The sequence below is a fragment of the Trichosurus vulpecula genome, chromosome 8 (genome assembly GCF_011100635.1).
Source record: "Trichosurus vulpecula isolate mTriVul1 chromosome 8, mTriVul1.pri, whole genome shotgun sequence".
Classification (NCBI taxonomy): domain Eukaryota; kingdom Metazoa; phylum Chordata; class Mammalia; order Diprotodontia; family Phalangeridae; genus Trichosurus; species Trichosurus vulpecula.
The window spans coordinates 116,790,519-116,805,124 of NC_050580.1; the positions used below are offsets into that span (position 1 = coordinate 116,790,519).

The 14,606-nt window shown below is 37.4% G+C and overlaps 1 protein-coding gene across 1 annotated transcript in view; it reads left to right on the forward strand.

Annotated features, from left to right (window-relative positions):
• Window positions 1-14,606, forward strand: part of ADAMTSL3 (ADAMTS like 3) — a 563,622-nt gene that overhangs the window by 358,584 nt on the left and 190,432 nt on the right. Inside the window, exon 9 of the mRNA XM_036737163.1 lies at window positions 2,231-2,388. Coding sequence (XP_036593058.1) covers window positions 2,231-2,388 — 158 coding nt within the window. The remainder of the gene's footprint in view (window positions 1-2,230; window positions 2,389-14,606) is intronic.

The window sequence follows — 14,606 nt, forward strand, 5'->3', positions numbered from 1 at the left end:
AGTAGCAGAGAGAAAATCCAACAAAAGAAAGAAGTATATAAATGCAAAACCTTTAAGACTGTATTCCCATCTTTTCACTTTTTTGTATCCTAGCAACTTAGTTATAGATGTTAGACTTGGTATTTTTTTTTGTCAAGATCTCTAAGGAATAGCAAAATTACATTCAATCAGTCATAGAAAGTCAAAGTTAGAAGAGAGTTCACTTATTCCAATATGCTCATTGGAAGCCTTAAGAGGTCATGTGACTTGTCCAAGGTCATGTAGCACATTAATGGCAAGAGCTAGAACTGGAACTCAGATCTCTTGGTTCCAATTCCAGTGTTCTTTCCCCTACCCCATACTACCTCTCTCAACTTTAGTCCATATCTATGAAGTGAAATGAAATTAAGAATAATGGCAATCATCTGGATGAGAAAAAGCAAAAGTCCTCTTTCTCCACAATTTCAGGCAATTTCAGACAAAAAGCTTATTCTGGGCTGATCAGTCTAGGTAATTAAGCTTATAAGGGTGTGCTGAATAAATAAATTGTTGTCACGTCCAACTCTTCATGGTCTCATCTGGGGTTTTCTTGGCAAAGATACTAGAATGGTTTGCCATTTCCTTCTCCAGTAGATTAAGTCAAACAAAGGTTAAGTGACTTGCCCAGGGTCACACAGCTAGCATGTATCTTGGGCCAAATTTGAACTCAAGTCTTCTTGACTCTAGGCCCAGCTCTCTATCCACTGTACTACCTAGCTGCCCAAAAGTTTAATAATCATCTCTACAGGAGGAAAATGTAGTGGGACACACTTTTAGATTTAATCTGCTTTATTAACACTTTCTCCAACACTTTGCAGTCATCAAAAACAAAAAAATCAAGCCCTGACTTGTAGAGCTGATTTCTAAGGCATAAATACTCACACTGAAAATTTTAACAATCTCTTGAACTACTTTGAGCTGACTCTGGCACATCCCTGATGGCATCCGTGACCCAGATTTAACCAGGTAAAAGAGAAGGGTTCATAACTGAAAGGCTGCCCCATTTGGGATGCTCTGCCTTTTTGTCTCGTCCTCCACCACCAAATGCTCCCTAAAAGTAGCTGTTGAAAATCTCCTGCATTTGTGTTCTCTGCACAAGTGTTGTTGAAGGGAAGAAGTTGGTATATTAGTTCATCCAAATGCTATGTTATATTATGTTATGTTATGTTGTATGTCATGGGCAATAGGTTGAACTAGAGGAAATTGACAGGTACTTGGTCTCTTGGGACAGTTCTCCACATTTTGCCCTTTTCTATAGCAGATCTCCCTGCATTTATCTAGACTAGGGTTCTTCACCTTTTTCATGTTATGGACCCCTTTGGCAGTCTGATGAAGCCTATGGATCCTTTCTCAGCAAAATGATTGTTTCTTCCGTCATAATTTAGTGAAATGCTAAATTTCAGTTGGGGTTAGTGAAAATAACAACGGATAGCATTTATAAATCCCTTTAAGTTTTCCAAGTGCTTTACAAATATTATCTCATTTCGTGCTCATATCAACCCTGGGAGGAAGGTGTTATTATTATCCCCATTTTACAGGTGAGGAAACTCAGGCAAACATATTGTTACCTGCCCACTAAGCATCTTAGGTGTGATTTAAACTCATGGCTTCCTGACTTCAAGGTCAGTGCTCTGCCACTTGGCAGTATTTCTGCCCCCCCCCCCCATCCAAGTTCATGGTCTCCTTGAATTCTGTCATTCAGTAGACCACAGGATAAGAATCCCTGCTCTAAAAGCAAGTTCTAGATGGGGTATCTAGAGCATTTTCCCAGTCAGTCTGCATCATGACTATTACATCATAACCTTGTTGCAATTATTATTATGATTGTTATGTTATTTATGGCCATGTTCATCATATGTATATAATATGTATGTACATACACCATCAACACACTACACTGAGCAACACATTATACTGACCTCTTCCAGTGCTTATTGACAAATTAGGTAACAGATATCTCTAAAACAATGAACCAACAAATAGACTTCAAAGAGGAAATTGTTCACGTATAATCAAAGGAACAAACCCCCCAAAAGACCAGAATATACATATTTATGGGCATGGCACAGCTCAAGGTTTATGAATGTGTAATTATTTTCTGGATAATAACATAATCTCACACAAACAATTATTAATTGCTGTCACTATGCATAAGAAGCCATTTTAAAACAATTTTAAAATCATTTGACTTATTTCAATGTTTTCTTTTTAGTTATCGAGTCAAAAACCCTTCAAGGAAGCAAAGGAGAGCACAGTTTTGCTGCCCCTGGAGTTTTTGTTATAGAAAACACTACAGTTGAATTTCTGAGGGGGTCTGACAGGGAAACTTTTAAGATTCCAGGACCTCTGGGAGCAGATTTCATCTTCAAGGTAGGATGAGTCTATTTGTGAATGTCTCAACATAGTTAAGGCACAGTACTATATATTTTGGAATGTCAAGCAACAAATAAATCTATTTGAGTTGATATTACATGTCTCTGTACATGATCAGTCTGCTTTTGTTACTTGTCAGCTTATTCCTATGGAAAACCAGTCAACCATATGTATTTGTTTAGTCCTAAAGCCCTTGTGGACTATGGGCAATTTTCTGTTATAGGGAATGATTTTTATCAAACACTGCTTTTTGATTTCATGTTCAGTTGAATCGCTGTTCTTATTGTAGTGAAAATAGGTTAGCATTGACTCATTCGCATAACAGACCTTTAGTAAGTATCTAATGTGATGGCTGGGCTGCTAGAGGAGATACAAAGTTTAGATGAGACCCAGTCTGCTCTCCTGGAGTTTATCTTTCAGTAGGGAAATGAGACACAAACACAGGTAATTTGAAGATATAGTATTATATGATAAGTTAATTAGAGAGATAAAAAACAAAAGGAGGTCAGTGTGAAAAGGAGGGTTCAGGAAAGCCTTTAAGGATGAAGTACTATCTGAATTATACTTTAAAGAATGGGCAGAAAGTCAGTGGCAAAGAGTGGAAGACTTTTAAAAATAGTTATCCCTTCCACATCACGACTTTCCCTATTACGGTTTTGATATATTGTGGATTGGCATAAGAAATTAAATGGGAATTTCTGGGAAGTTTTGTGGAAGCCACAGATGATACGTGAAGGCCAGTAAATGATGCAGAAAAAGTTTAAAAACTCAGAAAGGCATAAAATATATGTGTAGTATTGTATAATATCAACCCAAATTTTACAATAAGGTACTGTAAACACCTCATAAGAGAAAAAGAAAAAAATTCAGACTTTTTTCTGGTATGAAGGGAGGGCCAAAATATTTTGCACAGATTTTCCAGATCATGGGGGCACTGCATCCCTAGCCTCCATGATGTAGAAGGGATAATTGCATATATGTTTATATGTGTATAGATATATAATACAGATATCTCTGTAATGACATAAATATATTTTTCCTAGATTTTAGTAAAGCATTTTATAAATTATCTCACACTGTTGTGGAAAAGACAGAAAGATGTATACTAGGCAATAGTGTTGTTAATCAGAATCCAGACTGGTTAAGTGTCTAGTTTCAACTTGAAAAGAAGTCTTCAGTGGAGTGTCCTAGAAATCTGTCCTTGTTCCTGTGCTATTTAACATTTCTATCAATGCTGTGGACATGTGATGACATGGTTATCAGATTTGTTGATGATGCAAAGAGGGTAGAGCTTGGTAGTACACTCAATAGGAGAGTCAAGATCATTTGGTCTTGACACATTAAAACATCTGATCTAACATATTATCTTATCTAATAAAACAAATTTCAGAAGGAATACATGCAAAGTCTTAATTCAGCTTGAGCTCATTGAAGGCATTCGGAAAATCCAGGTGGCTACTTCTTGGTCTTATGATAGAGGTGTTTTTCAGGTGTGGATTGGGCAGATGATGACAGAGGTCTCTTCCAACTTTAAAATTCAGGGATTCTTATTCTGTGTTTTTTAGAAGATATCCCAGTTACAATATAGGGAAGAGCAAAAATAAAGGCACAGGAGCATGAGATTGTAAGAAATGTTGAGGGGGTGGGGCATATGGAATAGAGTAGGTTTAGTAATACAGGTTAGCTAGCATGTAAACTATATGGAAGGGAGTAGTATGAGATAAGTTTAGAAAGATAGACTGAAATAGGGGTAGAGAAGGCCTTAAATACTAGGAAGAGAAATTTGAGCTTTACTTTGGGAGGTGTGGAGCCAATGATGATTTTTAAGCAGAGGAGTGACAAGATCTAAGAAAAGATTATTCTGGCATCACTATGAGAAGTAGATTGAAGGAGAAATGAATGAAGGTAAGAATATCTATTGAGAGACTATTTCAATAGTATAGGTAAAGTAGTAATCAAGGTCTTATTTGAATGTTGGCATAAAGATGGGTACATGTCACTGAAGTACAATTGACGGGACCTTATAATTGGCTATATGAAATGAGGGGAAAAGGAAGATTCAAAGATAATTCCCAGGTTTTGAACATCAGAAACTGGGTGAATGATAGTGACATAATGTAAATATAAAAATCATAAGGGAAAAATGTAATGAGTTTGGTTTTGGATATGTTGAATTTGAGATATACGGTGATTGAGAGGCGGCAATGCTAGTAGACTTTTGGAGATATAAGCCTAGGAGTCTAAACTGTGGTCAGGACTGAAAATAAAGATTTGGGAATTAGTTAAAGAGGTAGTGTTAGTCAAAGATGTTGAAGTCAGTAAGGTAGCCATGTGAATGAAAATAGGAGAGGGCCAACCATTCCCCAGTACATAAGTGGCCCAAGTACATGAACAAACAGAACTCAAAAGAAGAATTGCAAACTATTAACAGCTATGAGAAAGAATGCTATAAATCACTAATAATAAGAAAAATATAAATCAAAACAACCGTGATGTTCTGCCTCCTCATACCTTGAAAATTGGCAAAGATGACAAAAGTGTTGGAGGATTCATGGGAAGATAGGCACACAGTGATGCATTGTTGGTAGCACTTTGGATCAGTACAACTATTTTGGAATGTAATTTGGAATTAGGCAAATAAAGTAGCTATAATGTTCATGCACTTCAGCTCAGAGATTCCATTTCTAGGTTTATACCCTAAGTATGTCATTGATAAAAAGAAACTCTTTATACCAAAATATTTATAGCAGCACTTTTTATGATAGCAAAGAATTGGTTATAAAGCATATACCCATCAATTGGGAAATGATTGAACAAATTGTGGTACATGAATATAATGGAATATTACTGTGCTGTAAGAAATGAGAGCTGTAATGAATACAGAGAAATGTCAAACGATCTGCATGAACTGATGCAAAATGAGGTAAGCAGAGCCAAGAAAACAATATACGCAATGATTATAACAATATAAATGGAAAGAACAACCACAGAAAAGTGAATAATTCAAAATTTTAACAAATAAGCATGGTTCGCAAGAAGAGACATGAGAAGACATTCCTACCCCACTCATCTGCAAAGGCAGGAGGTCAACAAGTGTTGTACATTGCATATACTTTCAGACTTTTTTATAATTAAGATTTTTTATTTTTAGTTTATAATGCTCAGTTCCACATAATTTTGAGTTCCAGATTTTCTTCCCCCCCTCCACCCAAGACGGCATGGAATCCGATATATCTTCTACATATAACTTCACATTGAACTTATTTACACAATAGTCAAGTTGTAAAGAAGAATTATGACCAATGGAATGAATTAGGAGAAAGAAGAAACAAAACCAAAAAAAAAAAAAAAAAAACAAAAACAAACAAAAGAGAAAAAAAAAGGAAAAAAAAGGAGAGCAAACAGTGTGCCTCAATCTGCATCCATACTTCATAGTTCTTTCTCTGGATGTAGATTGCTATCTCCATCATGAGTCCTTTGCAGTTGTCTTTGCACCTTGTATTGCTGAGAAGAGTGAAGTCTATCAAAGTTAGTCATCACAGAATACATATATCTGTGGTCGTGTATGATGTTCTCCTGGTTCTGCTTCTCTCACTCAGCATTATATCATGTAGGTTTTTCCAGGTTATTATGAAATCCGTATCATCCCTATTTCTTATCGCACAATAGTATTCCATTACCTTCATGTACCACAACTTGTTCAGCAATTCCCCAATTTATGGGTGTCCCCTTGATTTCCAATTCTTTGCTACTACAAAAAGAGCCGCTATAAATATTTTTGTGCATACGGGTCCTTTTCCCACTTGTGTGATCTCTTTGGGATACAACCCTAGAAGTGGTATTGCTGGGTCAAAAGGTATGAACATTTTTATAGCCCTTTGGGCATAGTTCCAAATTGCTCTCTTGAATGGCTGGATCAGTTCACAGCTCCACCAGCAATGTAACAGTGTTCCAATTTTCCCACATCCTCTCCAGCATTTATCATTTTCCTGTTTTGTCATTTTAGCCAACCTGACAGGAGAGATGTGATACCTAAGAATGGCTTTGATTTGCATTTCTCTAATCAATAGTGATTTAAAGCATTTTTTCATATGCCTATAGATAGCTTTAATTTCTTCCTCTGAAAACTGCCTGTTCATATCCTTTGACCATTTCTCAATTGGGGAATGACTTGTATTCCTATAAATTTGGCTCAGTTCCTTGTATATTTTAGAGATGAGGCCTTTATCAGAGACACTGGTTGTAAACATTTTCTCCCAATTTTCTGCTTCCCTCCTAATCTTTGTTGTATTGGCTTTGTTTATACAAAAACTTTTCAATTTAACATAATCAAAATTATCCATTTTGCATTTTGTAATGCTCTCTATGTCTTGTGTCATGAATTCTTTTGCTTTTCCTTAAATTTGATAGGTAAACTATTCCTTGCTCTCCCAAACTGCTTATAGTATCAGCCTTTATTCCTAAATCATGAACCTATTTTGACTTTATTTTGGTATATGGTGTGAGATATTGGTCTATGCCCAGTTTCTACCCTACCTTTTTCCAATTTTCCCAGCAGTTTTTGTGAAATAGTGAATCCTTAGCCCAGAAGCTGGATTCTTTGGGTTTATCAAAGAGTGGATGGCTATAGTTGTTGACTACTGCATCTTGTGTACCTAACCTATTCCACTGATCCATGACTCTGTTTCTTAGCTAGTACCAGGTAGTTTTGATGACTGCTGCTTTATAGTACAGTTTAATATCTGGTATGGCTAGGCCACCTTCCCTAGCATTTCTTTTCATTAATTCCCTAGATATTCTAGACCTCTTGTTCCAGATGAATTTTGTTATTATTTTATCCAGCTCTGTAAAATAACTTTTTGTAGTTCGATGGGTATGGTGCTGAATAAATTAATTTAGGTAAAATTGTCATTTTTATTATATTAGCTCGGGCTAACCATGAGCAACTGATATTTTTCCACTTATTTAGATCTGACTTTATTTGTGTGAAAAGTGTCTCATAATTATGTTCATATAGGCCCTGGGTTTGTCTTGGCAGATAGACTCCCAAATATTTTATAGTGTCTACAGTAACTTTAAATGGAATTTCTCTGTCTATCTCTTGCTGTTGGGCTTTGTTAGTAATGTATAGGAATGCTGAGGATTTATGTGGGTTTATTTTATATCCTGCAACTTTGCTAAAGTTGTTTATTACTTCAAGTAGTTTTTTACTTGATGGGGAGAGCACTTTTTCAAGAAGTTCACCAGCAAAGAAGAAGAGACGGGATAATAGCTTGATGGGCTAGAATGCTGCCACTAGATTTCTGCATGAATTGATGAACTCTTTCTGATTCTTGAGAAATGGAGCTCATGTGCTTGCCTGTGCTCATCTGTGGCTGAAGTTTAGGCACTCTTTGCCTCCATTCATCATTTCTGATTAGTCTGGTATATTACAGAGACAAATCCAAATGAAAAACACATTTATCATCATGCAAGCTGTTCAGCCTCACATCTTATTCATTATTCCTTTTCCTTATTCATTAACCAACAGAAGTTGTCTAAAGATGAAGTAGTAACAGAGTCCACACAGAGGAAGCGGGAAGGGAGACCCGCCTTGTCTTTGTTGCATTAATTTGTGTTAGGAGATGCCAGAAAGGGCCCAGGCACAAGTTCTAGCAGATATTTCTTCCTTTCATCTGGGGAGCTTGACAAATGAACTGTTGAGAACTATGTCTCACTTGTTGAGGGAGCGAGGGACCTTACCAGAGCACTGTAGATACTTCAATTAGACACCCTGAGAATAGAGAATTTATCTTCTTCCGAATACTCTACTTAGCAATAGAATAGAGATGAACGTGAAGGGGTCAGTGCAGCCTCAGATCAGCTTGTTACTATAGAGTCAATGCTCAAATATATTCTTAGTATTAATAACCTCCTTTTCCAAGAAAGGAAAATAACTGTGCAAATACTTGAATTTAAAGATGTGTATGTTGTGTGAATAGGTGGAGGCATTTATATGTAAATGATTATTAGAAAACAAATTTTTGGGGCTTTCCTTTGGATACTGCCTCATCAATTTCCCAGGTAATTTGGGGGGTGTTTTTCCCCTCTTGAGCAGAAGGGCTGTATTTCATTTGATCTTTTCCTTCTTGCACCAAGATGAAATTAGGACTATCTTTCTTCAGTTCGATCATTCATGGAAACTATCATGTCTCTTCCTCTCTGCTCCTGAGTTTTCCTGAATGGCTCATGTGTTTCTCCTGTGATGCTTCACAAAGCTCTCCTGAGATTAGCACTTAGCGGAGGAGTGGGGAGAGTTTACCGCTGTAGTCACTGCTCCGACAGTGTGCATACGCTGCTACCAGATAGCCAAGAACAGGCCAGCAGCTTGAGCAACAAAATATCAGTAAGGCAGTCAACAAGGATTATTAAAGAAGGACCAGGCTTGTTTTGATGCAAAAATTTGCTTCGTCCTTCTAGTTATTTCCAAATTTCAGCTCTTCCAGTGTTTTAAACGTATTTTAAACATGTCCAGGCACTGTGCTAAGGAATAGGGATTCAAAGAAAGACAAAGACACAGCCCCTGTCCTCAAGTGACTGGGGAGATGACATACAAATACCAATAGGCACACATGCACACACACACGCGCGTACGTGTGTGTGTGTGCACGCGTGTGTCCGTAAAATCTCAGAAGGAAGGCACTAGTGGTAGCAAGGTGAAGGTTGAACAGGAGAGGCCTCCTGCAGAAGGTAGTATTTGAACTGAGTCTTGAAGGAAGCCAGGAAAGCCAGCCAGGAGGTGTAGGTGAGGAGAAAACATTACAGACATGGGCAACAGCCAGTGCAAATGCATGGAATCTGGAGGCAGATCAAAGAGTACGTGCAAGGGAGTAAGCTGTATGATACAGAAAGAAGGGAAAGGGCCAGATTGTGAAGGGTTTTAAAAAGCCAAGGAGAGGATTTTATATTTGATCCTGGAGGTAGAAGGGAGTGACTACGGTTTATTGAACGTATGTGGGGGAGCAGAGGGAGGTGATGTGGTTAGACCTATGCTTAGGAAAATCACTTTGACAGCCGAGTGGAAGATGAATTGGAGTTGGAAGAAACTTGAGGCAGGGAGCCCAACCAGAAGGCTATTGCAATACTTTAGGAAAGAGGTTATGAGGGCCTGGACTAAGGTTGTGATTGTGTCAGTGGAGAGAAGGGGATGTATATGAAAGATGTGTAGAAAAGACAAGATTTGGCCAATGACTGCATATTTGGGGTGAGTGAATGAGGACCTAGCTGAGTGGGGGGATAGAAGTAGCATTGACAGAAACAGAAATGTTGAAGTGAGGATTTGGAGGGAAAGATGAATTTTTTAATATGTTGAGTTTCAGATGCTTATAGGTCATCCAATTCAAGATATCCAAAAGACATTTGGCTACCTTGAACTAGAGTTTAGGAGAGAGATTAGACCTGGGTGTGTAGATCTGGGAATCAAGAATAGAGATGATCATTGAACCCACAGGGTGTGATGAAATCACCGAGTCAGATAGTATATAAAAAAGATGAGGACTCAGGACAGAGCCTTGAGGGGTACTCATGGTTAGTGGGCATACCCTGGATGAAAAGCCAACAAACAAGAAGGAAGAAGAGCACTCAGGAGAATTGGGAAGGAACATCTTAAAACTACTATGACTTCAGTAGTTGGTACAAACATCATCTTAGTATGATATGCTTTAGAGCCTAAATCTGATAACATTTCCTTCTTTGAAGTCTGTGCTATCTAACTCAAAATGACATGGCATTAAACTCAAAATACTGTACCTACATGGTTGGCAAGTCTCATTGTTTTCCCCTCCACAGTATCTCTCTCACATCCGTTCACTTTTCTATCTCCCCTGCCCCTCAATAAAGCCCTTCATCTTTTCTCTCCTAGACTGCTCCGAATATTGACTGGTCTTGTCTCTCATCTATGAACTTCATTGTTTGTATGGCTGAGTTTTCTCCGAAATGGCATTGTTCAGTCACTTCAGTCTTTTACCATAAAACTTTGTTGATTCCTTTACCAAAGAAAGAATAAATTGCTGATCATGGTATCCAAGACCTTCCTCCATCTGCCCCCAACTTACCTTTTCATTCTTGTCTCATACTCATACCCCTTAAAGTTCTCCACCTTCTGGCTTAACTGGACTACTCTTTAACTCTTATCCTGAACCTTCCAACTACTATATCCTGCCTAATCCTGTGTCTGGAATGGAATCCCCTTCTAACCTCCCATTTCTATCTACTGAAGTCCTTCCCTTCCTTCAAGACCCAACTCTAGATATGTTAAATCTTGGTTCTGTCTTGTGGGTACTCTGAAGAACACTGCTATTTTATTTTATCAGTTGTTTTTTGAAAATTCTGAGGAAATTACTTTCCTAAGTTCTCTGGAATATCCTAATGTTGCTGCATTGCAATCTGTCCTCCAAATCTGTCACTTGGGTATTGTCTTCCAATAGTTTGGATAATTGATTTTTTTGAGGCTACATTATTACCAACTTCTCTGTGTCATGTGTAATTTTGCTTTCCACTATAATAATGTCTGCTGTTTTTCACTTGAATGGATTTAAAAAAAAAAGTTTTTCTATATATCAGCCATCTTCATTATTTTCACTTCTTTTGTTTATGCCCTTTAATTCTTGACTAATTTTCTTTCATTCTTTGAGCTGATCTTCTGTTCGGCTTTGTGATTTTCGTAGTATTTCCAGTGCTTAACTAATGACTCTGACCCTGGCTTTTAGGCATTTTTCTGATAGCTCTGAGTATCTTTCCTATCCTCTGTGGGGGCTTCTGGGGGTTTCAGCTTATTTATTTGTTGTACTGTGTTTTTAAAATCCCGTCAGCATCCTTTGCTTTGATCCTCTTGGGGGAGGTGTAAGAGTTTTACTTTCTTTTGTGTGTGTTTTGTTTTCTGCTATTTCTTTTCAGTGTTTCTGTTTATTCTTGATTGCTATTGTTGCTGTTTAGCAGGGTTGCTTCCATGAAGCAAGTCTCTTCAAGGGCTATTTCTTGTGCTACTTCTTCTATGAAGCCTTTCCTAAGCAGCCACTCTTTTGCACAACTGAAAGTGATACCTGTCTCATCAGATTTCTCATAGCACCTCATGCTGCTCACACTCTCCACTCTCCTGTGTGTCATTGTTATCTGCAAATGTCACTCCATCTCCCCCCTCCATTAGGTTGTAGGTTCCTTGCATTCATCCTATATCAGAACATACCCTGTATCTGTCTTGCCTAGCAGGGTTTTGCACACAGTGGGCCCTCAGTAAATGTGTGGAATTAAATGGAATAAAATAAAATAGGAAGTGTTTTTTCCCCAAATTTAATACATTATTTTTTTTCTAATTAACAGGCATTTATTTTCTCTCTCTTCCATTTCCTCCCCATTGAATAAAAAGGAAAAGAAAAACTTTATAAAAAATCTGTATAGTCAAAACAAATTCCTACATTTGTCTTGTCCAGAAATGTATTTCTCATTTGTCATTTTAAGTCCCTCACTTCTCTTCAGGGAGGTTGTGTAGAGGGTTTCGTCTTTGGAACTTTGAGGCGCTGGTGCATTGATCAGAGTTCTAAAGTCTTTAAAAGCTATTTTCTTCACAATGCTGTTGTCATGTTCTGGTTCTACTCACTTCACCCTGCATCAGTTCCAAAAGGTCCCCAGTTGGAAACTGCCCAGTTCATCATTTCATGCATTTCATCATATTTCACTGTATTCCTAGTTTGTTTAGTCATTTCCCACAGGTGGCTACACCTTTTAGTTTCTAAATACCACAAAATGAGCTATTCAGCTTTGTTTTCTCCAATTTTTTATTGTCCATAGTCTTAGACTTTTTTTATTTTAATATCTATACCCCCATTTAAAAGAAAGCTTTCTCTTCCCTTTACACATATTATAATACTTTATATCAAACTTAAATTGTGTCAGATCTTCCACTTTTAGGTCTATTTTCTATTCCTATATTCAGTTCCCTTCTTAGGAAATCATTTGTTGCTGACTTGGGCATATTTCTGATTCTCTCACCCAGGAGAATTCTCTGATTCATTCCCTGGTTCCTTCCAGGTAGTAGATCTTATCTTTCTCTAATCTTTCCTAACTAAAGTTCTAATAGAAAAAACTCCCAAGTTTTTCCAACCAAAGGTATATTTTCCAGTACTTTAGAACTTGGTGTTACATCACTTCTCAGAAACTCAAAACACTGTGTCTTAACTTCCCCTAATCACAGGTTGCCTTCATTTCTTTATCCGTTGCTTTTGTTTTTGTTTTTCTAGAAAGAAAAGCCACTTAACCCTTCTCATCAGAGTTCTGACCTTTTTAAAGATCTATGATGCTGATTTGATCTGTTTTCACTCACTTGGCTTTAAGCACCCACTCATGAAATCTAGGAAAATGTATGCAAGGTATAATAAAACATATTGAAGGTTAGCATACTGATACTGACTTGAAAGAATATAATTCACAATATTAGAGAAAAAGTATACACTTTCTGAGTGATCAAGGAAAATAAAATATATTCCAAAAATAGAACATTTAGAAAACCTAAACCCCTTGATGATGCTTTATTGGAAGGCATAGTTCTAGGGATATATCTTCCTTTCACTAGGACTGTTTCCCTTTTCCACCCGCCCAATTGTCCTTGAGCTACACAAAGCCTTGTTTAGGGTTTAGAGGCATGTCATTTTCAACCTCCAGGAGAATTCCCATCACTAACTCCAAATTCAGCTATGTTATAAATCTTGAGGCTCTTTATCTCTGGCAATTTGAAAAAGTATCCTCTATTCTCCACATGTTCAGGGATTGACAGCACTCCCCAGTTTCTCCCTAATATTCTCTTTTAAGCCACTGGGTAGGATTTTTAGAATTATCCTCTCTATCCCTATCTGTAAAATTAGAGGGTTGGATCTCTAAGAACTTCAACAAGGAGATTTTCAATACTATACTCCAAGGTGGTTAATACTGCAGGTATCTGTTACCAACCTTGTCTAAAGTGAAGTTCTGTTGTTTTCATCTCCTCCAGCCCTGATTCTAGGACCCTCTGATCCTGTAAGCCTGGTCCATAAGGCTTTGCTCAATACTGTTTATTTTGGAAGAAACGGAAGGAGAAAGATCCTAGCACCTGATATCTCGATTTACATTTACCGGTTTCCACTAGAAACTGCTTTAAAATCTTGAGAGAAAAGTTCAGGGTCCTACAGCATCTTAAGTGAAAGACATTCTGATTTATTCCCCTTCAATAAATTGGAATATCTTTCACTTAAGATGCTGTATAACTCTGAACTCTTCTCATCAACCTCAATAGAAGAAGCATTCAGTTTTTCATTATCCTGTCTTCTTATATAATCTCTTTTGTTGTTCAGTCATTTCAATTGCATCTGACTTTTGTGACCCCCATTTAGGGTTTTCTTGGTGAAGATTCTGGAGTGATTTGCTATTTCCTTCTCCAGATCATTTTACAGATGGGGAAACTGAGGCAAACAGGGTTAAGTGACTTGTCCAGGGTGACATAGCTAGTAAGTGTCTGAGGCAAGATTTGAACTCAGGGAGATAAGTCTTCCTGATTCCAAGCCCTGTGCTCTATCTACTGAGTGACCTGGCTGTCCTTATATAGTCCCTATAGAGAAGTAACTCACTATGACTAAATGTTTTTAAACTATTCACTTAACTGTGCATTCAAATAGTACCTGTAGCATGATGATCACAGAAACAAACTTAGCCTACTTATACTAAAGGCTAAAAATAAATAATTATAAAATAAAGTTTTCTTATTAAATAAGTTTCTGTATAGGTAAAATGACTAAAAAATTGGGTAGATTGTTTAAATATGTAACTATTCTAGTTAGCGCTATATAAGGTGTCCCAAAAGTCTTAGTGCAGTTTTAAGCTTTAATATCCTGACATATCAAATTTAACATATCCAAAACAGAATTACCTTTCTGCCTGGACCTGCCTTTCTTCCTAATTTCCCTGTTTCTATCAGGGGTACTACCATACTTTCAGTCATACAAGTTCACCACTTATAAGTCATTCTTGACTCTTCCCTTTACTTCTTCTCTTGTATCAAATCAGATGTTGCGGTTCTTATCCATTCCATCTGCATGGCTTCTCTTGCATATGTCCCCTTCTCTACACTCACATTCAGGTGCTAGGTTATGCTCTCATCATCTCTCAGTAGATTACCTCCAGGCTCCCCCTTCTCTATCCCAAGTTTCTGC